The sequence below is a fragment of the Lepidochelys olivacea genome, assembly GCF_965140295.1.
Source record: "Lepidochelys olivacea isolate rLepOli2 genome assembly, chromosome: 1".
NCBI lineage: Eukaryota > Metazoa > Chordata > Testudines > Cheloniidae > Lepidochelys > Lepidochelys olivacea.
This window is the reverse complement of record NC_140411.1, coordinates 178,030,531-178,047,288: the sequence shown is the minus strand read 5'-3', so window position 1 is coordinate 178,047,288 and position 16,758 is coordinate 178,030,531. Positions and strand designations below refer to the sequence as shown.

Below are 16,758 nucleotides of genomic sequence, written 5' to 3'. Positions count from 1 at the left end.
CCCTGTGTTGGGCTCAGTGTTCACCACCATTTACCCATATCCCTCCACCATTCTTGCTTATTTTCTTTCTGTTTGGAAGATGAGTCATTCTGGATGTCAAAATTTAAACTATATTGGGATGATGGGATGGACTGAGATGAGGATTGGCATTATGCTGGATGGTGATTGTGGTTGCCATCAATTGGTTCTTTGATCTGTAGACAATAGTAAAGCTGTTAGAAGGTGCTGAGTCTGCAAACTGGATCCCAGAGGCTCCTCATTCACCTATTTCCCACTTCTGGTTTTCTGATTTTCATCAAAATCAATAGGGTACTGCCCATTAGTGCTCACAACATTCCCTGGAACTGTGGAATTGATTGGATGGGACATTCAAAAGGTAACACTTTAAGAACAAAGAAATCCCATGAAGTTGAGTCTAGGATAGTGGTGGTCAAACTATGGCCCAGGGGCCGCATCTGGTCCTCCAGATGTTTTAATCCGGCCCTTGAGCTCTTGCCAGGGAGCAGGATCCGGGGCTTGCCCTGCTCTGGCGCTCTAGCCGGGGAGTAGGGTTGGGGCTTGTCCCAGTCTGCACGGCTCCTGGAAGCAGCGCATGTCCCCCGCTCTGGCTCCTAGGCATAGGGGCATCCAGGGGGCTCTGCATGCTGCCCAAGCACTGACCCTGCAGCTCCCATTGGCTGGGAACTGTGGCCAATGGGAGCTGCTGGGGCGGTGCCTGCAGATGGGGCAGTGCCTCTGTGGAGGAGCCAGATGGGGGACATGCTGCTGCTTCTGGGAGCCGCTTGAGGTAAGCATGGCCCGGAGCCTGCACCTCTGAGCCCTCCCATGCGCCTGCCCCAGCCCTGATTCCCCTCCTGCCCTTGAACCCCTCGGCCCCAGCCCGGAGCACCCTCCTGCACCCCCCAGCCCCTCATCCCTAGCTTGCACCCCCGAGCCCACACAAGAAACTCCCTGAAAAAGCACAAGATCAAATCCGCACAGTAGATATTCTGTCTACTACCCAAGATCCATAAACCTGGAAATCCTGGGCGCCCCATCATCTCAGGCATTGGCACCCTGACAGCAGGATTGTCTGGCTACGTAGACTCCCTCCTCAGGCCCTACACTACCAGCACTCCCAGCTACCTTCGAGACACCACTGACTTCCTGAGGAAACTTCAGTCCATCGGTGATCTTCGTGATAACACCATCCTGGCCACTATGGATGTAGAAGCCCTCTACACCAACATTCCACACACAGATGGACTACAAGCCATCAAGAACACTATCCCCGATAATGTCACGGCTAACCTGGTGGCTGAACTTTGTGACTTTGTCCTTACCCATAACTGTTTTACATTTGGGGACAATGTATACCTTCAAATCAGCGGCACTGCTATGGGTACCCGCATGGCCCCACAGTGTGCCAACATTTTTATGGCTGACTTAGGGGACGAGAGCTGAGGAAGCTTTGTTCTAACGCCCCTACTCTACTTGTGCTATATTGATGACATCTTCATCATCTGGACCTATGGAAAAGAAACCCTTGAGGAATTCCACCATGACTTCAACAATTTCCATCCCACCATCAACCTCAGCCTGGTCCAGTCCACACAAGAGATCCACTTCCTGGACACTACAGTGCTAATAAACAATGGTCACAGAAACACCACCCTATACCGGAAACCTGCTGACCGCTATTCCTACCTACCTACATGCCTCCAGCTTTCACCCTGACCACACCACACGATCCATTGTCTACAGCCAAGCTCTGCGATACAACTGCATTTGCTCCAACCCCTCAGACAGAGACAAACACCTACAAGATCTCTATCAAGCATTCTTACAACTACAATACCCACCTGCTGAAGTGAAGAAACAGATTGATAGAGCCAGAAGAGTTCCCAGAAGTCATCTACTGCAGGACAGGCCTAACAAAGAAAATAACGCCACTAGCCTTCACCTTCAGCCCCCAACTAAAACCCCTCCAACGCATTATTGAGGATCTACAACCTATCCTGAAGGATGACCCAACACTCTCACAAATCTTGGGAGACAGGCCAGTCCTTGCCTACAGACAGCCCCCCAACCTCAAGCAAATACTCACCAGCAACCACATACCACACAACAGAACCACTAACCCATGAACCTATCCTTGCAACAAAGCCCGTTGCCAACTGTGCCCACATATCTATTCAGGGGACACCATCACAGGGCCTGATAACATCAGCCACACTATCAGAGGCTCGTTCACCTGCACATCCATCAATGTGATATATGCCATCATGTGCCAGCAATGCCCCTCTGCCATGTACATTGGTCAAACTGTACAGTCTCTACGTAAAAGAATAAATGGACACAAATCAGATGTCAAGAATTACAACATTCATAAACCAGTCGGAGAACACCTCAATCTCTCTGGTCACGTGATTACAGACATGAAAGTTGCGATATTACAACAGAAAAACTTCAAAACCAGACTCCAGCGAGAGACTGTTGAATTGGAATTCATTTGCAAATTGGATACAATTAACTTAGGTTACCTTGCATAATGACTTAGCCACTCCTAGTCTCTATTCAAGCTTATTTCCCCTTGTTTTTTCCTACACTCCCCCTCAAACGTTCTTGTTAAACGGTGGATTTGTGCTGGAAATGGCCCAACTTGATTATCATACACATTATAAGGAGAGTGATCACTTTAGATAAGCTATTACCAGCAGGAGAGTGAGGTGGGGGGAGGTATTTTTTCATGCTTTGTGTGTATAAAAAGATCTTCTACACTTTCCACAGTATGCATCCGATGAAGTGGGCTGTAGCTCACGAAAGCTTATGCTCAAATAAATTGGTTAGTCTCTAAGATGCCACAAGTCCTCCATTTCTTTTTGTGAATACAGACTAACACGGCTGTTACTCTGAAACCTTTCATAGCCTGCTCACTCTTCCAGGTTCCTCCCATTTGCTTTTTCTTTTCAGCGCCATTGATTTCACTCTGGTAAAATCTTTGACATTAAGAACTCAAATAATGCAATAATTGTCTCTCAAAAACACAAAACTTGTTAAACTAGAGTATGAATAGTTTATTTTAAATCTGATGGGAACTTCCTGAATAAGCAAACTGAGTATATGAGTTGGAAAAAAATGGACCAGTGGTGTGGTTATTAGCGTAAGTGAAATGTTTTCACTTATTATGGGAGGGTTTCAAACACTGGACCTTGGGCATCACAGATACACACTGGTGCCTAGATTAAAAAACAAAACCAAACTAAAAACTATATCAAAAGCAAAAGCAAGTTCCAACAGTAGTTCCACTGTTCATCTTTGTACACTAATTGTGACTAGAGGTCACTAGTGTACCTAGCTAGACCTTTTAAAGATCATGTCCCCTTCCTCCCCATTCAAAACTAATCTTTCTGAACAGCAGATATAGCATTCTTGAGTCTTTGACTCAAACTGATGTTTCAATGCCATTGGCATAACTCTGAGGAGCTGCTTTGCTTATTAACAAAATTTAAGAGGTGATTTTATTGTGGGACAAAACAACAGCATCCTATTTGGCTGCAAAGTTTGAGAATAAATTCAGTGCTTCTTACAGGGTCGTTTGTAAGGGGTTGGTCCAAAGGTGACTTGATTATGGTGTATAAATACCTTCATGGGGAGAAAACACTGTGTCCTAATGGTTTCTTTAATCTAGCAGAGAAAGGTATAACAAGAACCAATGGCTGGAATTTAAAGCCAGACAAATTGAAATCAGAAATAAAACATATTTTTCACAGTGAGAGTGAATAACTATTGGAACAAACTGCCAAGGGAAGTGTTGGTTTCTTAATCTCTTGAAATGTTCAGATCAAGACTGGATGCTATTCTGGAAGATATGCTTTAGTCAAACACAAGTTAGTAGGGCCAAATCTGGAGTAACTGGGTGAAATTCTACATATGGCCTGTGTTATATGGGTCAGACCAGATGATCTAATGGTCTCTTCTACTTTAAAATCTATGAATCAATAGTAATCCAGACAAGGGTGACCAGATGTCCCGATTTTGGGATCTTTTTCTTATGTAGGCTCCTATAACCCTCCCCGTCCTGATTTTTCACACTTGCTGTCTGGTCACCCTAATCCAGACACAAGCCCTCACTGTAGGTATTTCAGTTCAGAAACTTTAGCTCCAAAATCTAAATTCCTACTTAATCAGTCAAAGGATCAGCTTTTAAAATGAGTAGGTTCATCATGTTCCAGTAGAAGTCGCTATTCAATAACCACAAGCCACTGGTTCTGTGTTGCAGCACTCTGTAAACTCCTAGATCGACAGAACGTCATAGATCAAAGGAACAATCAGCCAATTTAACCAATGATTATACAAAATTCAAATTTAGCTACCTTGGGCCCTTTCATTTTCAAGGTATTGCACCAAAAGACTTCAGTCCACTTAAGAATTAACTAGCTACAAAATATTAATCCAATTTTTTAAAAAAAACAAGATTGTTTGAATTTTTCTTGGGAGGACACCATGCATGCTTGGAGCATCAGGAATAATTATATAGAGAACAATCAGAACAGATGTCCTCGAAGTACATTAGAAAAGGAAGTTTAGGTAACATCAATTTTTAACTATGGGTTCTGCTGTTCCCGTTTAGATATCCAGTGACCCAAATTAGTTACAGTGACTGTGTATATGATGAGAGATAAGTAATAGGTAATAACTGCTTGTTTAGAGAGAAATGCATATGAACACATGAGATGTGAGTACAATTTATAAAAGAAAATCATATAGCGCCTGAGCTAAAGCCTTTTGAAACCAATTGGAGCATTTCTGTTGACATCAGTGGGCTTGGGATCAGGCACCCTATAAAGTAAAGCTGTCTGGTGATGTGTAATTACATGTCATCTTTAAAAATACTTTTCACTACCAAAATTTTTAGAAACAAAGCGTAGATGGGGATTCTCCTTTCTGTTTTAATACTATATGATCAACTTCTGTTCTTAGTACAATTAGCAGTAATGCAATTAACAGTAAATTTTTGTGATGTCGTTCTTAGCATTTAGGCTAATAGTACATGTTAGTACACATTTAAAATATTAAAAATATGCTTTCCATAAACCAGAAAAAGGAAAAAAAATACAATTCTGGCAAAGTGTCAATTGACTTTGACCTTGAAATATTTTGGCAGCCTTTGCTTTTTTTATCAATGGGAACTTATGTCTGGACTCGATGGCGGGTAGTTTGCACTGATAAAACTACTGTGTGTTTTGTCTTAGATGCTGTTCGTGTGTGCGCAAAGAAAATGAGATTTCCAAGTTTATATTTTTCACTTTAAATATTGACTCTTTCAATTTTTGTATAAGATGCAGATAACTCAAAGATTTTCTTATCAACCCCAATGAAAAAGGAATGGCTGCAGAAGCCTCCACCTCTCCGAAGAAGTGACTAACATAATCCTACATTCACCTAATTAATGGGGATGCCCATTTATTCGAACCTGCTTTCCTCCAATATACCCCAAACTAACCTTTCACCATCCTTTATTAGTTGTGATCAATACCAGCACTCTGCAACTGGAAATATAGGAAACTTCCAGTGAGATTGCAGGGTTGCTAAGTGACTACCAGCAAATGGGTGGGAAATGCAGAACGACAGATACTTATAAATTGTAGACCTGTAACTTCATTAAATGGTTTTGGCGATGATAGAAACTGAAATTGTTACTTTTTTAATTTTTTTGAATAACAAGTGAATCAGAGCTCTAAATCAATATGCTGCCCATTGGATAACACTCCCAACTGCTTCACTGCTGGCCTCTTCTTTGGAATTTTTATTAATGTATTTTTTTTTATCTACAATCAGTGAAGTGTTCCTACTCCAGCTCTGAATGGCCAAGTCTCTCAGTTTGCAGGTGTGGTACCATATTTGTAAATTGCCAGGTTTTTTGTCTGAATTGGCATGTACAGAATACTAAAATCCATAATACGTCAAGTGTTGCTTCCTTATCAGCTGAGTGTATCATTTCATAATGTATTTGGCCACCTCTAAAGTGAGATTTACAATCCTGAGACTCTAAATGTTCTTAAAAAAAAAAAAAATCAATTCAGGAACCGTTTCCAAGCATCACAAAGATACTTAAAGTAAAATGAGTTACTTTGCTGTTGTTCTTGCTCTTGTTTATTACTAGAGTGCTATAGTTAAGTATATTGCTTTACAGGTAAGAAGACGTGGTTGCTGACCCTAAGGGCTCAATATCTAAATTAAACTGAATTTCAACCAAATAACACAGACCTTGGTGGAAGCTGGTGAGGAGGAATGCAGTGGGAGAAGGGCCAGTGCTCTGTCTAATTTCTGAAGATATGAGAAAAGAACTGTCGTTTTGATATCAACAATCCTTCCTTAGCTGCCACTTCTATTTGGTATTGTTGTGTAGCTATGGAAATGATTGTAACATCACACACTCAGTGTATTATTTTGATTCAACAGAAAGTATCCACAGCTATATAAGACTGGGAAAATAATGGATACTGACTCCACCGCAGGCCAATCTAACAGGGGAAGGCTAAAAAGAGAAGCTCTTGGGAATGAGTTACGAAGGCTAGGCAGTGAAAGGGGACATGTAAACAAATTGCCTCACCTCCTTTCCTCTAAAACTCCCAAGTTTGTAGCTCTCCATTCTGTCACCCACCTCCCATCTGCTTTTAACATTGCTTTTAGGCTGGAGTAACCCCTGGCATAGCTGCTTTGTTTGACTTTGCTCTGGCCCTTAAGAACAGGAAAGAAAGTGAAAATGGCACTGTAATGACTCTGGGTTTGACATCACAGAGGTACACATATAAGGGTCATCTTTGTACAATATAATGTGTTCCTTCCTTCTTTCCTGTGCCCCCCCTCCTGCGGCCTTGCAGAGTGGGATTTTCAGCCATGGAAAGTCTGATACCTTCAGTCCTCTGTCCTTCTAGCAGTCTTGCACAGCTGGCCGTCATTCCCATTAGCCTGACTGCTCTGGGAAGAGTTTCTCTGCTTGACTGGAATGCATAATTGAGCAGTGGGGGGCTGCTACAGAGAATATACTTTCTCTTCTGAGTAAAGAGGAGTTTCTACTGCTACATACAGTAGGTTGGGAAGCTTACATAAGTTATGTTTGCTGGCAGCCGATAACTTTTTTTTTTTTTTTGGTGGGGTCTGCGGTTGTAGGGAAAGTAAGAAATAGGCCCCTAACATTTTTATTCATTTGGTAAAAGAAAAGAGGCTGGATGGATTGCCAAAATTGGGACTCTTATTTTGTATTTCAATATCTGATCGTTTTTCTTTGTTTTTGGAAATTGAATGTTGTGGTGGATGCTTCTACTAATCAGACTGAAGGAAATTCAACATGTTTAGTTTCAAACTAAAAATGTGTGAGAGGGAGAATGGGAGGAAAAAGGGAGGGAAGGGAAGATTTAGCCTAATAATGTGCTGACTCCTCGCTTAGGTCTTAATCCTGCAAATGCCTATGTATGTAATTACCTTACCTACATCACTAATCTAATTGTGTGTGTGTGTGTGTGTGTGTACAATATACACACAAGCATTTGCAGGACTGGGCTTTTGTCTGTTTTGGGGACATTCAGCACACATTGCTCCATATGCGATAGTAGTGACTGTTCTCTTTGAAGATAGCCTTTAAGGAAAATCTATTTTCATCAAATGTAATTTGGAAAAAGCAGTATCTTGGCCTTGATAAAGACAGTTACAACACTGACCTTAAAAGCAGTAGTAGAGAAGGGACTTTGCAGGAAGCTATAGGTTTGCAGAACCAGTCCTACATTGATGGGTAATTTGATGGAGACCACTTGGGAAACAGGAAGACTTTGGAAAAAGGAAAAATGCTCTTTGTAGAGTATTAGTTACAAAGGAGCAAGTGTTGTGTTTTTCTTTTTCTTCCTTCTTTTAATGATCAAGTAGGAGAGGGAGTAGGTAGTGAAGACGTTAAGAGTAGTGGTGGAAAGCAAGCCAAAAGAAGTGAATTTTGAGGAGGAATTTGAACGTGGTTTAGCAGTCCACACTGGTTTTATGTCCTCTACAGTAAGATTTATTTTTCATTCTGTTTCACTTTTAATTTTGAGAAAGATAGTTTTGCTTTTCAGATGTGATTGATCTCACTGGAGATGATAAAGATGATCTTCAGAGGGCAATTGCCTTGAGTTTGGAGGAATCAAACAGGGCATTCAGGGAGACTGGAATAACAGATGAGGAGCAAGCCATTAGCAGGTAAACAAACAACTTACATAAAGCAGAAATAAAATTTTAAAATAATCAGAGATTGGCCTGTGTTGATTTTTTTTTTTTTCTTCCCCCTTCTATCTAATAAAGAAGAACTTGTTAATTTTCATCTGTTGTACTGCTGATACGTCTGGCTTCAGGAGTGTTGGTTTACTGCACTGTACGCTTTCTGTTGAAAAACCAGCCCTCTATTTTTAGGGTAGAAATTAATAGTATATTTCATGGCTGCACATTTGCTTAAATACCTAGGACCAGTTTGGAAGGAGAGACCTTTGATCAATTTTTTCTCAAATCAAACCTAAAACTGAAAGACATTTCTATGGTGTATTTGGGAAAGAGTTGAAAAGCAAAATATGGTTAAGAAGCTAAGCACTACTTCGTATGCTTGCAATGTTCATTATTACAATAACACTTTCTCACTTCTGTGACAGAAAAGCATAATTTTGTTAGTGTTCTTAAATTTTAGCAGAAACAAGAGCTACCACATTACAGGTGGCAACATGTTTTTTGTTACAAGACTTGTTTCTGTTTTAGAGGGTCAGAATTTTGAAAAACATTCACGTTTTGGACTGAAATTTTCTAGACCTGGTTTTGCCAAAGGTGGAAGGGTGGGAGAAGGTTTGGTGGTGTGGTTTTTTTGGTTTAACTTTTTAGCAAAATTTTTTTAAATGGGAACATAAATTGTGACCTCTTTTGTGAACAGCAGTAGAGCTGAAATGACAGAGTCTTGAAAGTTGCAATTAGCTGTGGATATAGTTCTCACTGAAAGCTGTGCATGGCTTTTCTTTGGAGGAAAGTAGCTTTGATTTGACCCAAGTTATGAGTGTTTGAAAGTGAGATACTGCCCACTTGCAATAGTTATTTGGTAATCTCGTTAAGTGTGCACCCAACTTGGGGGTGTGCTGTGCATTCCTGTGGTTCCCACAGAAAGTTAAGCTGCTCTAGCTGTTGCTTTATTCTTCAAAATGGCCGTTTACCCTAAGTCTGAGATGAGTTGGAGCTTGGAGATCCACCACAACAACTGTTCTGCTTAGCACATTGTGTTTAGCAAAGTCAGGGATATAATGAAAAGGCCCTCTCTGAAGTGTAATTTCCCACCTTTCCCTACAATATTTTTCTTTGAAAAATAGAAGCTGTGTTAATTGCAAAAGTAAACATGCCCATTAAAGAGAGCCTTCCAGCTGTGTGGGAAGAACTATTTAGTGACTAGTCCTCTCATTATTAGACTAGTATAAAATGTCTTACATTCCTTAGGAAGACAGGAGGGGCTGAGACAAGAGCGAGATTTGCACCTGGTAGTTACTTAATGTGGCTGGTGATATTGTTCTTCAGGTTTCAGTTTATGTATATTCTGTCATAATTTGTACTAAAATAGTAATTTATGAGAAGACCGCTAAAGCTGTTTTTCTCTAATTTCATATGAGAAGTTCACTCTTGTGAACTTTTAGTTAGACTGTTTTCATAATTGTGTCTGAAGGTTAGGTGCATCTTGCAGGACGACTTCCTTTTTTTGTTCTTTGCTTTGGCCTCTATTCAGGACCTTTTCTTTTGCTTTTGAAGGGTCTTCTAGATTTAGACCTTTTTCTTTTTACCCATAGTCCCTTTTCCACACTACAAAGATTGCCAAAAGTGGCCTTTTTAATCTTCTGATCTATAAGTAAATACTGCAAATGTTTTAGTATTTTTCTCTGGTGGCAGAAACTAACAAACCAATATGCCATTTTATTTGTATCACACATACAAGAAGCATATAGGATCTCTCTGGTCAGTCATATACAGCCTTACCAAAATAAAATAAATAGTGTTTGTTTATACTATCAACATGCTTATCTTTTAATTATAGATGTGTGTATTCATGTAACATTAAATTTGAATCACAAGTCAAATACAGAAATTTTGACACTTAAGGTTTTTCAGAAATAGTATGGTCAATTTATGACAGGATTTTAGGTTTTGTTTTTTGTATGTATAGAAAGCCTAACACAAATAGGTTTATTTTCTCCTTGGATACTAGCATTCATTCCTTTGCTGTTTGTTGGCAGCTTTGCTCTGTTCTGAAAACCAGAAAGTGAAACTGATTAAAAAAAAAAAATGGAAACAAGGTCAAAAGCAGTAGTCTGCCTTTGTTTATTAGGCTAAGGGAAAGACAAAAGTCAAATAAAAACTGGAGTGGCAAGAAAGAAAACTGGAAAAAAATCAGTTTTAATAATTGAAGGATATATGTATGTATCTTTTAATTTGGTATCCTCACTATGGGGAAGATTTTCAAAGGCACAAATGACAGATGTCAAATGAGTTTGCTAGGGGTGGAGTTAAGGTTTCTATGGGAACATTATGGATTTATTGATTTCTGTGATCACTATATTCATGAAACATTACAGTAGTTTTGTTTGGGTTTTTTTTTTTTTTGGCATTAAATTGATATTTTTTAGGACTGGTCAGTTCGAGGTTATTGAGAGATGTGCAACCCAGATGGCCATGCGTGCACACAAACTGTTACCATTGAAGAATATTGATTCTGTTATTTTAAAGTAGAAATGTCTTTTTCTTCCTGGCTGAATCTCTCCATAAAGCATTTAAGTCCAGTGCATTAACATGACAAAGCTCACCCAGTTGTTTTCTCTCAAACATTCCTGCAATATAGGTTTTGATTTTATAGGACATATGATAGCAACTCCATTGTGATCCACAAATTGTTTGGCCATAGCTGCCTCTAAGGAAGAAGCAAGCCTAGAGTATCCAGAACTCATAGTCACCTGTCCCGATACTAAAATGATCCAAATATACTGCTCTTTGAATATTAATGACCTTAAGATTTCTCAGCCCACTAATGTGTTCTGTTATCAAACAGGCAGCTGTTCTTACTAGAATTTCTATAACTTACTTCCTCATCTGCTATATCGTTTAAAACTTGATGGTTTCAAACAAAGTGTAAATATGAGTAAAATAATTAGGATTGTAATAATATGAGCAAGTAAATAACTGCCATATTTAATGGCAATGGTAGAAAGGGATAGGGTCATTCTAGATATCAAGCTCTTTAACTCTAGAAAGTATTTCCAAATAGGGTCCAATATTTTGGCCCTTTCCCAGACAGAATGTCCACTGACGATAGTGGGACTTCTGGTTGGCTAAAGAGTGCAAGATTATACCCAAATTTACTTGTTAAAACTAAGAAGGTCCTTTTTCCTACACGGTGAGTCATGTCTAAAAATGCACCAAGAGATTGATGCATGTCTTGGTCTTGCTCTTCCAGTTAAATAATAACTTTTTTGGTTGTTGGCACCATTCTTGGGAGCCCTTTTCAGTTCCATATGCTGTGTTTTTGAAGAGGGTTGATGATACCCAGAGCCAAAAGTAAGACATCCTCCTCCCAATTATCTTGACAGATCACTTCCACATGTCAAAGACAATGTGTGAGAGAGATTCTTTCTCGTAAGTCCCACAGCATATTACGTATATGAGAATGGCCTCGTATCAAGCTTCCTTTGCTTAACCTTTGGCAGCAATTTCAAGATGACAGTTGGGAGGCTGAGAGGGTCCAGTATATCCCATCAAGTAATTTATGTTGAATAGCTGTTTTACTGAGCCATAACTGGTTCTTGCACACTCTGATTAAGGTTGTTGAGAACTATTTTCTTGTCAAAAACCGATTAAGGAATTAGAAAGCTAACTTTCATACTGTGACATGAATTTGTTGAGGCTGATGTTTGAGTCTCGGGTTATTGACTATAAAAGCACTGTAATCTGAGGGCAGATAGTGTTAGGCCTAATCCTCTCCCAGCAGATGATTCATTTCTAACTAGGAAAAATTGCCACAAGGCTGGTGAAAGTCAGCTTTAGTAATAAAGCTTTATCTAAACTGAGCTAAGAAAGACCTATACGTGATCAGATTGATGAACCCTCTACTATTAAAGGAAGAGAGAATTCTAAAAAGAAAAATCATTAAAAATGAACTGAATACATAAATGGTACTGGTCTTTGGCTAAATCTATGGTATCAGAACTATTGTAAGTAGGTTAAAAGATCAGGGGATGCCAGTTTCACTCACCTGTGCCAGGGAATGGATCCCTGTAGTTGGGCAGGTGTCAGAATTCCACTTTTCTGCCTGGGCAGACCAGTCTTACAGTCCAGCTGGAGCTCTATATGAACCCTGTGTGCAAAGGCTGCTTAGGAAATGCACAGTAGGGTACTCTGCCCTTTTCTTGGTTGGGCTGAGCAGATCTCTCTCAAACTGTATTACACATTCTGACAATTGTTGACCAAAATCAGTTGTAAACCAGAGTTTAGGTTGTACTTGCTGTTCAATAAATTGTTTTAAACTGATGTGATAGTTGCTTTGAAGTCCTCTTTAATGCCACCATCAAATAGCTGATCTTCTCCCAAAGTGTAGCTGTCTCCTAACTCTATCAAAGAAATGCCAGTGATGGGGGAAGCAAATTTTAAAAAAAAATTGTTCCTTTATCTTTCAGGTTTTCTCAAGAGGCAATACTGATTTTTTGCTAATATGGGAAGTAATTTGTTTTAGTTAATAGCCAAATTAAAAGGTAAAATGCCTGCCCTACGGTGCCCTATATAGCAAGATCTCAGTGATTTGAACTCAGTGAACTTTTGCTCCAGCTTTTGTTGTGCTTCTGTATATGTGATGAATTCCTTGCATCTGAACAATACGTTTCTTACAAGGAATGTAGTAAAGTCTTGAATCTGCCAACTACTCTGTATGGGAGCAGTTTAAGATTTTCTGGGTAGAGGAGTGGGTTTTTCCTAATCTACAAGGTACACTTGAGCTACATAAGGCAATGAATCCACTGACAGGATGCGGAAATGAGGATCCAGAAACATGGATTCCATTATCTGCTTGTCATTGGTATGCTGCATGATCTTGAGTGAGCTAGGTAAATTTCCTTCATTACAGTTTCTCATCAGTAAAATGGTGGTGATATTCTTTATAAAGCACAGTGATAAGTATGGATGAAAAATGACTACTGGCAGATTCTCAAACTACTTCTGTTTCCCACTTTGTTGTTGTCCACCTAAACAATTAGGACCCAGTTTTAAGATTGGTCTTTGACTTTTTAAAATTAATTTCCTTTATTTAGTGGAATTAAGTCATGAAAGCTTACTCCATTCATAAGCATAACTATGTAATGCCATTTATAGTGGAAAATCAGCTACAATACTGCATCTGCAAATAAAATACCATCTTATTTTCCAAGGTGCATTGTGGCACATTTAAAAAAAGTGTTTGAGTCAAGAATAAATCTGACAAGTTACCAAATGGTTAGTTATTATTTCTGTATGGATATTTGAAGGTGTGACTACATATTATACCGTTATCTTACTGTTGTTGTTTTACTTTTAATTTTTTCATTTCTCTTTCTGCTTTCTAAGAGTTCTAGAAGCCAGTATAGCAGAAAATAAAGCAAGTTTGAAAAGGACACATCCAGAAGTATGGAGTGATTCTCCAAACCCCTATGATCGAAAAAGGCAAGACAGTTGTCCAGTTGGATTAAAGAATGTTGGCAACACATGCTGGTTTAGTGCTGTTATTCAGGTAAGTGCGTTTGCTGATTAGCTGTACTTTCTGTTGTAATATAATTTGTATAAAACTAACTGGCGATGATGGACAGTATCTAAACTTACTTTCCCTCTCTATTCTTAAAGGTAAGGAATGAGATATAGTTAAGCATTCTCTGTTTACCATAAGCCTATAAATGTTCATACTGGCTTTAGTGCGGTATGTATAGTGAATTACTGATCTGATTTGGATACGTGAGGTGTCAAAGTAAGTCACAAAACTTGTTAATGATGAAGGGCGTGATTTTTTTCAAAGGTAATGAGGGCCTGTAGCTCACACTTACTATTTTGGCAGCTTCTGGTGCTCAAAGTATTTGAAAATCAAGGAATAAATATTTTAAATAAAATTTTATGTGCAAATGACTTAGAGGTGGGAGGAGGAGAGTGGCTGACTAACCTTTGTCGTAGTTCTACTGATTTAGGATGTTGCAATCCCACCACCCAACAATGGACTGTTTGTAGGGTAGCCACAAAGTTGGGGTAAGAGGCAGAGATAAGATCTTTGGAAGAGAGGAAAAAAGGCCAGTGTAGCCATAGTCATTCTGTCTTAAATTAGTCTGGCTAGCCCAGCTAATATACATATACTGTGGTACTGGGTAAACTGTTTGTTTGTACAGCTGGTATGAAGACTTAATTATTCGTTTGGCATAATTATGTATATAAAATGTTTTTCACTTTGCAACAAGGTGAAAAGAATTCAAGTGCCTTGATCAGGAATTGAGATTTTTGCTCATTTGGTTTTATCTCCAAAAAGCAGTAAAAGCAGTTTGCAGTAGCCAGAATTGGTATACCAGGTTTAAATTTTGAGTGGAATCATTTAGAATAAGCTATTAAGAAATCGGTTAAATATATGAAGTAAATTAGACTGTAGATAATTTCTCAAGGGAAGTAAAATCTCATCACTGAAAATGATCAAGGCAAGATTAGAATAGGAGTGAATTGTATTTCTGTAGAAATCTGTCAGTTCTATCCTGTGGTGATTCAAGAGGATGGACTACATGACCTAAAAGACCTTTTGCTAGTCTAAATAATCTTGAATCTATACAGGAAGGGCCAAATTTTGCCATCCATACTCACTGTAATACCTTACTCCTCGAGCAGTCCTGCTCAGTTCAGAACTATTTGAGAAGTAAAGTACTACTCAAAGTGAATAAGTATACCGCAGCATGTCTCTGAACTAATGAAATGTTGTTAGACTCATATCAGATATTCTTTATGCATAATGCTTATGAAGACTTCGAAATTTTTTAACTAAATGGCTAAAGGGAAAATCAGTCCATCTTTAAACGATTGTGGATATCTTGAAAATATGTATCTATTAGCTGTTGAATATTGTGAAAATAACTGAGATCTAATTGGGAGAGAGAAGTTTCTTAATTATACTTTGCATACTGTATGTTTAAGTTGTAAGACCACTCCTGCATCTTAAGACATTAAACTAGATCATAGAATCATAGAAGATTAGGGTTGGAAGAGACCTCAGGAGGTCTAGTCCAACCCCCTACTCAAATCAGGACCAACCTCAACTAAATCATCCCAGCGAGGGCTTTGTCAAGCGGGCCTTAAAAACCTATAAGGATGGAGATTCCACCACCTCACTAGGTAACCCATTCCAATGCTTCACCACACTCCTAATGAAATAGTTTTTCCGAATATCCAACTTAGACCTCTCCCACTGCAACTTGGATATTCCTCTTTATCTCAGGTTTCAGAGTAGCAGCCGTGTTGGTCTGTATCCGCAAAAAGAAAAGCAGGACTTGTGGCACCTTAGAGACTAACCAATTAATTTGAGCATAAGCTTTCGTAAGCTACAGCTCACTTCATCGGATGCATTCAGTGGAAAATATAGTGGGGAGATTTGTATACACAGAGAACATGAAAGAATTGGTGTTACCATACACACTGTAACGAAAGTGATCAGGTAAGGTGAGCTATTACCAGCAGGAGAACAGGGGGAAAAAACCTTTCGTAGTGATAACCAAGGTGGGCCATTTCCAGCAGTTGACAAGAATGTCTGAGGAACAGTAGGGGTGGGGGGAATAAACATGGGGAAATAGTTTTACTTTGTGTAATGACTCATCCACTCCCAGTCTTTATTCAAGCCTAAGTTAATTGTATCCAGTTGCAAATTAATTCCAATTCAGCAGTCTCTCCTTGGAGTCTGTTTTTGAAGTTTTTTGGTTGAAGAATTACTACTCTTAGGTCTGTGATGGAGTGACCAAAGAGATTGAAGTGTTCTCCGACTGGTTTTTGAATGTTATAATTCTTGACGTCTGATTTGTGTCCATTTATTCTTTTACATAGAGACTGTCCAGTTTGACCAATGTACATGGCAGAGGGGCATTGCTGGCACATGATGGCATATATCACATTGGTAGATGTGCAGGTGAATGAGCCTCTGATATTGTGGCTGATGTGGTTAGGCCCTATGATGGTGTCTCCTGAATAGATATGTGGACACAGTTGGCAACGGGCTTTGTTGCAAGGCTAGGTTCCTGGGTTAGTGGTTCTGTTGTGTGGTGTGTGATTGCTGCTGAGTATTTGCTTCAGGTTGGGGGACTGTCTGTAAGCAAGGACTGGCCTGTCTCCCAAGATCTGTGAGAGTGATGTCCTTCAGGATAGGTTATAGATCCTTAATGATGCGTTGGAGAGATTTTAGTTGGGGGCTGAAGGTGATGGCTAGTGGTGTTCTGTTATTTTCTTTGTTGGGCCTGTCCTGTAGCAGGTGACTTCTGGGTACTCTTCTGGCTCTGTCAATCTGTTTCTTCCCTTTAGCAGGTGGGTGAGGAAGTTGTAAGAATGCTTGATAGAGATCTTGTAGGTGTTTGTCTCTGTCTGAGGGGTTGGAGCAAATGCGGTTGTATCATAGAGCTTGGCTGTAGATAATGGATCGTGTGGTGTGGTCTGGATGAAAGCTACATGGAGGCATGTAGGTAGGCATAGTGGTCAGTAGGTTTC

At 39.5% G+C, this 16,758-nt stretch overlaps 1 protein-coding gene across 4 annotated transcripts in view; it reads left to right on the top strand.

The window, feature by feature from the left end:
• The window catches only part of USP25 (ubiquitin specific peptidase 25), a 147,095-nt gene that overhangs the window by 41,878 nt on the left and 88,459 nt on the right, over positions 1-16,758 (top strand). For 3 of the 4 annotated variants that reach the window (XM_084619796.1, XM_084619797.1, XM_084619798.1), the window contains exons 4-5: positions 8,088-8,211; positions 13,615-13,777. In XM_084619796.1, the coding sequence (XP_084475922.1) occupies positions 8,088-8,211; positions 13,615-13,777 (287 nt within the window). The remainder of the gene's footprint in view (positions 1-8,087; positions 8,212-13,614; positions 13,778-16,758) is intronic. The other variant, XM_084619799.1, reaches the window with a different exon arrangement.